General features: G+C 52.0%; 1 protein-coding gene across 1 annotated transcript in view; it reads left to right on the top strand.

Moving 5' to 3' along the window:
* The window catches only part of LOC310824512 (partitioning defective 3 homolog B-like), a gene marked incomplete at both ends in the record, with an annotated part of 22,139 nt that overhangs the window by 2,701 nt on the left and 9,438 nt on the right, over positions 1–10,000 (top strand). The window contains one exon of the mRNA XM_083697772.1: positions 7,733–7,897. Within this exon, the coding sequence (XP_083553898.1) occupies positions 7,733–7,897 (165 nt within the window). The remainder of the gene's footprint in view (positions 1–7,732; positions 7,898–10,000) is intronic.

Below are 10,000 nucleotides of genomic sequence, written 5' to 3'. Positions count from 1 at the left end.
TCTCTCTCTCTTTTCTCTCTTCTCTCTTTTCTCTGTTTTCTTCTCTTTCTTCTGTTCCAGCCTCTCTTCGCCTTGTTCTTCCTGGTCACGTGACTGTGACCTCTTCCAATAGAGAACCTATGGCTCAGACCATGTTTGACCATAACATGAACTTATACAGATGAGGAGGATGAGGATGAGGATGAGGATGAGGATGAACCAGATTGAGGCCAACGTCTCCACAGAACCTGCAGTGCTAGTCATGGAACTCAGGTCGTATCTCCCAGCGAGACAGCCCCCCACAACACCCTAGCTAATTACAGCCCTGCACAGCTCCTGCGCCCCCCCCCCCCCGCCCCCCCCCGCCCCCATCCCCGGCCTCTCTTCGCCTGCATTAACACTAATTAAAGACCCCTGCTAATTATCTGGAACTCTCCCCAGTCTGTGGGTGGGACATGTCCCTCTGCTGAGTCCCAGCACACACACACACACACACACACACACACACACACACACACACAGCCACGGAGGCAAAGAACATGCACAAACACACACACACACACACACACACACACACACACACACACACACACAGCCACGGAGGCAAAAAAACATGCACACACACACACACACACACAGGCAAAAGACAGGCTGAAGTCTTAGAAAGATCTAGAAAAAATGTTCCACCTTCTCCACTCCTAGCAACAAACCCCCTAACAACAAACCCCCTAACAACAAACCCCCTAACAACAAACCTCTCCAAAATCCTCTCTCTGCCCCCTTGATTCTTACTGCCCTGTCTACTCTCTCCTCTGTCTACTCTCTCCTCTGTCTACTCTCCCCTCTGTCCCCCAGACTCCTCTGTCTGCCTCTCCACCAAGCTCCTCTCTCCCCTCCTCCACGTCCGGACCCCCCACATGAACTCTCCTCGACCTGTTAAACCCCTCTCTCTCTCTGTCTGTCCCAGTCCCTCTTCAATCTGTCCCCTTCTCCTCCGCAATCCCCACAACAACCTGCCTGCTTCTTCAACCTCTCCCTCTCTCCCTCCCTCCCTCTCTGTCTGTCAGGCTCAGTCCCTCTCCTCTATTGGGCTGACACACACACACACACACACACACACACACACACACACACACACAGTGTGTCTGTGCTGTAGCTAGCAGCAGGAATGACTCCTCTGGGAGTCAGAACAGGTAGGTGTGTCGTTCCACCAGTGGTGTACAGGTGAGTCCTCAACAGTGACAGGTGTGGTTAGCTGTGCAGAGAGGTCCATAGAGAAGGTGAAACCAACATTATTAATAACCTTTATTAATATTGAGAAAACTAGACTGAACTCCATCGACTGAGATACATTGAGTCCTATCCTGCTGGTGATTTTGAAACCAATAACAGGCCCACTGATCCGAACCAATAGCAGCCCTCTATAACAGGACGATCAACAGACAGAGAGGTGGGTACGGAGGGCTGCTCTGTGCTGCGTCCGACCCAGACAGATCACAATGTCATTTACAACTGTAAAAGCTGCAGTTACCATGTCCAGACCTAAAACCTGACTGGTGCACATTTAAAATGCAATTTATAATCAAAAGGACCGCATCCGAGAATTGATCTGGGACTATTTTCTTCTAATCAAGAAAGCCTTGAGTTAGTAATGGTTCAAGTCTGTGGAATCACCCTCCTTATGGAGAGGAAGTACGTTGGCTGCTTTCCACACTTTGGGAGTCGTACCAGAGAGAGTTGTCACGTTAAAATATGAGCCAGAGGTTGAGCTGTCAAAAGAGTGGACAACTGCAGGAGATGAATCCCGTCGACCCCTGCAGACTGTCCAACATCACTCTGACACAAAACATGAAACCCTTCCCTGGTACAAACACAATGGATGGAGAATGTAGGGTCATTGGGAGCTAATGGGGCTAACTAGCTAGCAGGCTATCAGTCTGAACAGGAGACCAAGCCAAGCCAAGGCCGGCTGATCGGGACGTTTCAGTCATTTCCTCTTCCATGCAGGCAGGCTACAGGTCAGATGAAACCAGGCTACATGTCAGAGATGGAACCAGGCTACAGGTCAGAGATGGAACCAGGCTACAGGTCAGAGATGGAACCAGGCTACAGGTCAGATGAAACCAGGCTACAGGTCAGATGAAACCAGGCTACAGGTCAGATGAAACCAGGCTACAGGTCAGAGATGAAACCAGGCTACAGGTCAGAGATGAAACCAGGCTACAGGTCAGAGTTGGAACCAGGCTACAGGTCAGAGATGAAACCAGGCTACAGGTCAGAGATGAAACCAGGCTACAGGTCAGAGATGGAACCAGGCTACAGGTCAGATGAAACCAGGCTACAGGTCAGAGATGGAACCAGGCTACAGGTCAGAGATGAAACCAGGCTACAGGTCAGAGATGGAACCAGGCTACAGGTCAGAGATGGAACCATGCTTAAAGGGACACACACTCACCTCAGCATTCAACCTTTCTTACGGTCGGAAAAAAAAACGTCAGACAAACTTTGGTTTTGGAGTGTACTATGCCTTTAACAGCCATGTTTTAACGCAGTGCTCTGGGTGTGTTGAAGTGGTATTTCATAAAGCTGCTGTTATTAATACTGAAGTGGCTGCACAGATCAATGTATTTGGCGTTTTGAAAGTAACTGATGTTCACTTAAAGAGCTGTCTCCAGTTTAACAGGCCTCCTCTGGGTATTCCCCTCCTCCTCCCCTCCTCCTCTCCTCCTCCCCTCCTCCTCTCCTCTCCTCCTTCACCCCACTCTCTTTCATCTCCATGTTCAATCCACTTCCTCTCCGCCTCTCCTCCAAGCGGCAGAGTGTTAACTGGAGCTGTTGCATGCTGGGTAGAGAGTGTAATCTCTGATGATTAACTTGATGTCGAGGCCACGCATGCACACACACACACACACACGCACACACACACACACACACACACACACACACACACACACACATGCACACATGCACACACACTCACACAATCCTTCATTAAAGCCCCCATTTCCTTCTAAGGTACATTGTTTTTCTCAGAGTGCCCTGACCTCCTGACCTCCTGACCTCCTGCTCCTCTAATGAGGCTACTGCTGGTCAGGTGACCTGCAGCCCTGACCAGCCTGAGAATCTCTCACTACTCCTCCCTGGCTCCCCACACACACACACACACACACACACACACACACACCTCCATGTCTGGAGAGCAGAGTGACACTGTCTGTAATTGGAGGATTAACACCCAGGGTTAAATGAACCAGGGTGAGTCATACTGACGATGCCATCACCAGCAGGGCCCCGCTGACCTCCTAGTTAACTTATGAAACACGCACGCACGCACGCACGCACGCACGCACGCACGCACACATCTTGGCAGTGTGCCAGGACAGGTGGCTGTGGCTCAGACAGGGTCAGACCCATCAGGACTGGCTGAGGGAGGGAGAGGTCAGAGGTCAGACTGGAGGAGAGGGGAGATGGGAGGCTTGGGGGGGAGGGGGAGGGGGAGGGGAGGGGAGGCTGGCTCCTGGGACAGAGCAGGGCCAGTCTGGGGGAGAGGGGAGGCTGGGGGGGAGGGGGAGAGGAGGCTGGCTCCTGGGACAGAGCAGGGCCAGTCTGGGGGTGAAGAGAGACAGTAGACAGCAGTGTTGTCAGTCAGTGTGAGTTACTTAGTCTATGGGCAGTGTTGTAAATAGTCTGATGTGTGTGTGTGTGTGTGTGTGTGTGTGTGTGTGTGGCAGCAGTGTCAGAGTCAGCAGTGGGGTTATTTTGGCGGTCTGTTGAGAGGTGTCAGCTGGGAGCAGCACAGGTGTGAGTCTTCAGTCAGACGTTGTCCTGTTAACACTTGAACTAAGTCTGGCCCCAGGAAAACACACACACACACACACACACACACACACACACACACACACACACACACACACACACACACAGGAGGCTGTCCCTTCAGTCTGTAGAGTGGGGTTAGTTATACTGTAGCATGTTTGATACCATTCCTCATTCCATTGCATTACAATGATGGTTAGGGTTACGATGGTTAGGGTTAGGGGGGTTAGGGTTAGGGGGGTTAGGGTTAGGGTGGTTAGGGTTAGGGGGGTTAGGGTTAGGGTGGTTAGGGTTAGGGGGGTTAGGGTGGTTAGGGTTAGGATGGTTAGGGGGGTTAGGGTTAGGGGGGTTAGGGTTAGGGTTAGTGTTAGGATGGATAGGATTAGGGTTAGGGGGGTTGTGGTTAGGGTGGTTAGGGTTCAGGTTAGTATTAGGGGTGTTAGGGTAGTTAGGGTTAGTATTAGGGTAGTTAGGGTTCAGGTTAGTATTAGGGTTGTTAGGGTAGTTAGGGTTCAGGTTAGTATTAGGGTTGTTAGGGTGGTTAGGGTGGTTAGGGTTGTTAGGGTAGTTAGGGTAGTTAGGGTTAGTATTAGGGTAGTTAGGGTTAGTATTAGGGTTGTTAGGGTAGTTAGGGTTAGTATTAGGGTTGTTAGGGTAGTTAGGGTTAGTATTAGGGGTGTTAGGGTTAGGGTTAGTATTAGGGTTGTTAGGGTAGTTAGGGTGGTTAGGGTTGTTAGGGTAGTTAGGGTTAGTATTAGGGTAGTTAGGGTTAGTATTAGGGTTGTTAGGGTAGTTAGGGTAGTTAGGGTTAGTATTAGGGTTGTTAGGGTAGTTAGGGTTAGGGTTAGTATTAGGGTAGTTAGGGTTGTTAGGGTTGTTAGGGTAGTTAGGGTTGTTAGGGTAGTTAGGGTTAGTATTAGGGTAGTTAGGGTTAGTATTAGGGTTGTTAGGGTAGTTAGGGTTAGGGTTAGTATTAGGGTAGTTAGGGTTAGTATTAGGGTTGTTAGGGTTGTTAGGGTAGTTAGGGTTAGTATTAGGGTGGTTAGGGTTAGTATTAGGGTTGTTAGGGTAGTTAGGGTTAGTATTAGGGTTGTTAGGGTAGTTAGGGTTAGTATTAGGGTGGTTAGGGTTAGTATTAGGGTTGTTAGGGTAGTTAGGGTTAGTATTAGGGTTGTTAGGGTAGTTAGGGTTAGTATTAGGGTAGTTAGGGTTAGGGTTAGTATTAGGGTTGTTAGGGTTAGGGCTCCACCAGCCTCCCTCGTCAAACGTTTGAGCTAATCATGATTATCCTCATTATCATCTATCAATTCTGACGCTGAGTAAAAAAACTAAATCTGGCATTCCAACGTTGTTTTTAATCAATTCAAACACACAAAAAACCAAAGTCATACTCCTGCATCAATATCTGCTGCCCCCGCACTGCCCGGGAGCACCGCATCCACCAGTCACAGCCACGCCAACTTCTTTGATCCTCATGTTTAATCCTGTCAGATCAGCTGTGGTCACGGCCTCCCTGTTGAACCTGCATGGATACGACCACGCTCTTCTACGAGGGGAAGGGAGGGAGGGAGGGGGAGAGAGAGAGAGAGAGAGAGAGAGAGAGAGACAGAGAGAGAGAGAGACAGAGAGAGAGAGACAGAGAGAGAGAGAGAGAGGAGAGAGGAGAGACATGCCACTCCACTGTAATTAATATTCATACTAATCAACCACAGGGCTTTTTACTGGCCATGTAATATGCATGTCTCTTAATGGGCTTATAGTGTACCACACACACACACACACACACACACACACACACACACACACACACACACACACACACACACACACACACACACACACACACACACACACGGGGCATCAGGGCTAGCTGGGTAGCCTTCTCTTCTCACTAGAACCCCCGCTGGGCTCCTCTGAGCCGGGCCTCACTTTCACTTAAGTGGAACACTCAAGAGCTGTCCACATTCTCCAGGAAGAACATCTGGAAATCTTGTGCTGGAAAAAGCATCTCGCCTGTTTTTTTATGAAGAGATTTTTACCAAGGGATGAGAGACCAGGGGATGAGAGACCAGGGGACAGAGACCAGGGGACAGAGACCAGGGGATGAGACCAGGGGATGAGAGACCAGGGGACAGAGACCAGGGGATGAGAGACCAGGGATGAGAGACCAGGGGACGAGAGACCAGGGATGAGAGACCAGGGGATGAGAGACCAGGGGATGAGACCAGGGGATGAGAGACCAGGGGACGAGAGACCAGGGGATGAGAGACCAGGGGACGAGACCAGGGGATGAGAGACCAGGGGATGAGAGACCAGGGGATGAGAGACCAGGGGACGAGACCAGGGGATGAGAGACCAGGGATGAGAGACCAGGGGATGAGAGACCAGGGGATGAGAGACCAGGGGATGAGAGACCAGGGGACAGAGACCAGGGGATGAGAGACCAGGGGATGAGAGACCAGGGGATGAGACCAGGGGATGAGACCAGGGGATGAGAGACCAGGGGACGAGAGACCAGGGGATGAGAGACCAGGGGATGAGAGCACTGACTGATATCCTTATCAATAAACCCACGTTGAATCTTCTGACGCTGGTGGAGGTAGAAATCAGAGGACGGGAGAGGCTGGTGGAGGTAGAAATCAGAGGACGGGGGAGGCTGGTGGAGGTAGAAATCGGAGGACAGGGGAGGCTGGTGGAGGTAGAAATCGGAGGACAGGGGAGGCTGGTGGAGGTAGAAATCGGAGGACGGGCTCATTGTCATGCATAGAATGGATGAGGAATGGTATTAAACACGTTTATTACACGCATGATAATGAAATCGTCCTTCGATTTCTACCTCCGCCAGCCTCTACTGACTGACACCCCAACCTCAGTATATATGTTGTGGTGTAGTGTATTTGTAGTGTAATTGTATTTGTATTTGTAGTGTATTTGTTCTGAAGTTGTTGTTCATTTGTTTGCTTTGAACTTTTTTTTCTTGTATGTTATGTTCCCCCTGCCTGCCAATCAGATGACAGTCTGAACAGAACTCAACTGGGGTGAAAAAGCTTTGAAGTCGTACTGTATCTCTTCTGACAGTCCAGGCCCTCTCCTCCCCGAGACCAGCAACGCCGTCCATTTAACTAAATACTGCACTGCCTAGCCTAGCCTCTACTACTCAATACTGTACTGCCTAGCCTAGCCTAGCCTCTGTACTACTCAATACTGCCTAGCCTAGCCTCTGTACTACTCAATACTGTACAGCCTAGCCTAGCCTCTGTACTACTCAATACTGTACAGCCTAGCCTAGCCTCTGTACTCCTCAATACTGCACTGCCTAGCCTAGCCTAGCCTCTGTACTACTCAATACTGCACTGCCTAGCCTAGCCTCTGTACTACTCAATACTGTACAGCCTAGCCTAGCCTCTGTACTACTCAATACTGTACAGCCTAGCCTAGCCTCTGTACTACTCAATACTGCACTGCCTAGCCTAGCCTCTGTACTACTCAATACTGCACTGCCTAGCCTAGCCTCTGTACTACTCAATACTGTACAGCCTAGCCTAGCCTAGCCTCTGTACTCCTCAATACTGCACTGCCTAGCCTAGCCTAGCCTCTGTACTACTCAATACTGTACAGCCTAGCCTAGCCTCTGTACTACTCAATACTGCACTGCCTAGCCTAGCCTCTGTACTACTCAATACTGCACTGCCTAGCCTAGCCTCTGTACTACTCAATACTGCACTGCCTAGCCTAGCCTATGGGATGTCAGGAGAAATAAAGTATGACTTTAAACCGACCCCTGAGCTGAGTCCCCTGAGCTCTGTCCCCTGAGTCCTCCCCACCTGTGTGTGAGGACTCCCCACCTGTGTGTTTCTGGTCCTGTATGTGTGATGTGTTTCTGGTCCTGTGTGTGTGATGTGTTTCTGGTCCTGTGTGGCGTTGTGCTGTGTTCCAGGACGGGCGTCTGCGGGTCAACGACCAGCTGGTGGCGGTGAACGGGGAGTCCCTGCTGGGGAAGTCCAACCACGAGGCCATGGAGACCCTGAGACGGTCCATGTCCATGGAGGGCAACCTCAGAGGCATGATACAGCTGGTGGTGCTCCGGGCCCAGTCTGCACAGGTACTGGAACACACACACACACCCTCCACCTCCCCCGCACACAGCCAGTCTGAGCAGCATTCATACCAAACCGTGACTGTTAATGTTAATCCCAAACCGCCACCGCCCCCCCCCCGTCCTGTAAGAGGGCATTCAACGCTGAGCATCTTCATTCAGCCATGAGGTTTCTCTCTGGTCTCCTTGACCCGGTCACTGCTGCAGCAAGGGGGGGGGGGGGGGGGGGCGCCTGCTCCCAGGGACGGTCCACATCCTGGGGAGGGAGCTGCTGCAGCGAGGGGGTGGGGGGGCGCCTGCTCCCAGGGACGGTCCACATCCTGGGGAGGGAGCTGCTGCTGTTCAGGCAGCAAACGGCATCGACTTAGAAATGTGTACTTGTCTCCATTACAGAGGGCACCGGGAGGTGAGAGCAGAGTGTGTGTGTGTGTGTGGTGTGTGTGTGTGTGTGTGTGTGTGTGTGTGTGTGTGTGTGTGTGTGTGGAGCAGAAGACAGCCTGGGCCGTGGGGTTATATAGTATCCCTCTCTCCAGGCTCTCTCCTGGCAGCAGGCTCCGAGCTGCTGTTCTGCCGCCCACACAGGAGCAGCAAGTACATGTGTTCAGTCAACCTCACACCAACCAGCAGACCTCTGTGTGTGTGTGTGTGTGTGTGTGTGTGTGTGTGTGTGTGTGTGTCAATCAACAAAGACTCTTATCTCGGTTACTTCAATCATCTTCAGACGGCTCGGTCACCGTAGCAACGCCCCGCTCCACGGCCTCAGGCTAACAGCTAGCTAACCTTGGCAAAGAGGAACAACCACAACAACCAAACTAATCAGGCCAGAAAACACCAACAAGACAGCAGTGGTGTAGGAGAGGCTGCGGTGGTGGAGGAGAGGCTGCGGTGGTGGAGGAGAGGCTGCGGTGGTGTAGGAGAGGCTGCGGTGGTGTAGGAGAGGCTGCGGTGGTGGAGGAGAGGCTGCGGTGGTGTAGGAGAGGCTGCGGTGGTGGAGGAGAGGCTGCGGTGGTGGAGGAGAGGCTGCAGTGGTGTAGGAGAGGCTGCAGTGGTGGAGGAGAGGCTGCAGTGGTGGAGGAGAGGCTGCAGTGAGTCTGGCCAGGAGATTCCCCCCCCCCCGCCTCAAGGACCAGGGGCATCTCCACCCAGCGGTGCTGTCTGGCACTCCTCCCAGCCGCGGGACCCTCTGCATGCACCCCAGGCCAGAACACTCTACCCCAGGGCTTCAAACTCCTCACACCTCTCCTACCAGCTCTGGAATGAGCCTGAACAATGGGAGCGTCCCCCCTCCCCCCACCCCCCAACCCCCTCTCCCCTCCCCCCTCCCCCCGCCTTCCTCCCCCGCCACAGAGAGTTATGGTTATTGCTGCCCATTGTGATGAGTGGCGGAGTGTGTGTGTGTGTGTGTGTGTGTGTGGGCACGTATGTGTATGTAAGTGTGTCTGTGTGTGTGTGTGTGCATAGGATTCTGTGTGTGGATGGGGTGTTAATGTTCACATAAATGTAGAGATTCATGATGGTGATATTTCTGTTTTATGTGGCCGGTCTGGGCAGAGGGGGGTTATGGGACAGGGTTGACTTTTCCTTTGTGTGGTGGCCTTCAGTCTGCCTGTCTGTCTGTCTGTCTGTCTGTCTGCCTATCGGTCTGTGTATGCTGCGTGTCTGTGTGTGTGTGTGTGTGTGTGTGTGTGTGTGTGTGTGTGTGTCTGTGTGTCTGTGTGTCTGTGTGTGTGTGAGGATGAATGCCGTGAAAAGAACGTCAAAGAGATTCAAGTTCCCCTAATTCTGTAAAAACAGGGAGGGGTGAAGGGAGGGAGGGGTGGAGGGAGGGAGGGGTGAAGGGGGGGAGGGGTGAAGGGAGGGAGGGGTGGAGGGAGGGAGGGGTGAAGGGGGGGGTGGAATAAAGAGATTCTCTAAAAGGCTTGGCTCGGATGTTGAGGGATGGGTTTACCAGATCAGAGCGGGGCTTGCTTCTGGTCCTCTCTCTCTCTCTCTCTCTCTCTCTCTCTCTCCCTCTCTCCCTCTCTCCCTCTCTCTCTCCCCCTCTCTCTCTCTTTCTCTCTCCTGAGAGCCTGCAAGGAAACATTATTATATAAACTATTATACCCCTGG

Source organism: Argentina silus, assembly GCF_951799395.1.
Source record: "Argentina silus genome assembly, contig: scaffold_312, whole genome shotgun sequence".
Classification (NCBI taxonomy): domain Eukaryota; kingdom Metazoa; phylum Chordata; class Actinopteri; order Argentiniformes; family Argentinidae; genus Argentina; species Argentina silus.
This window is presented reverse-complemented; position numbering and strand designations above follow the sequence as displayed.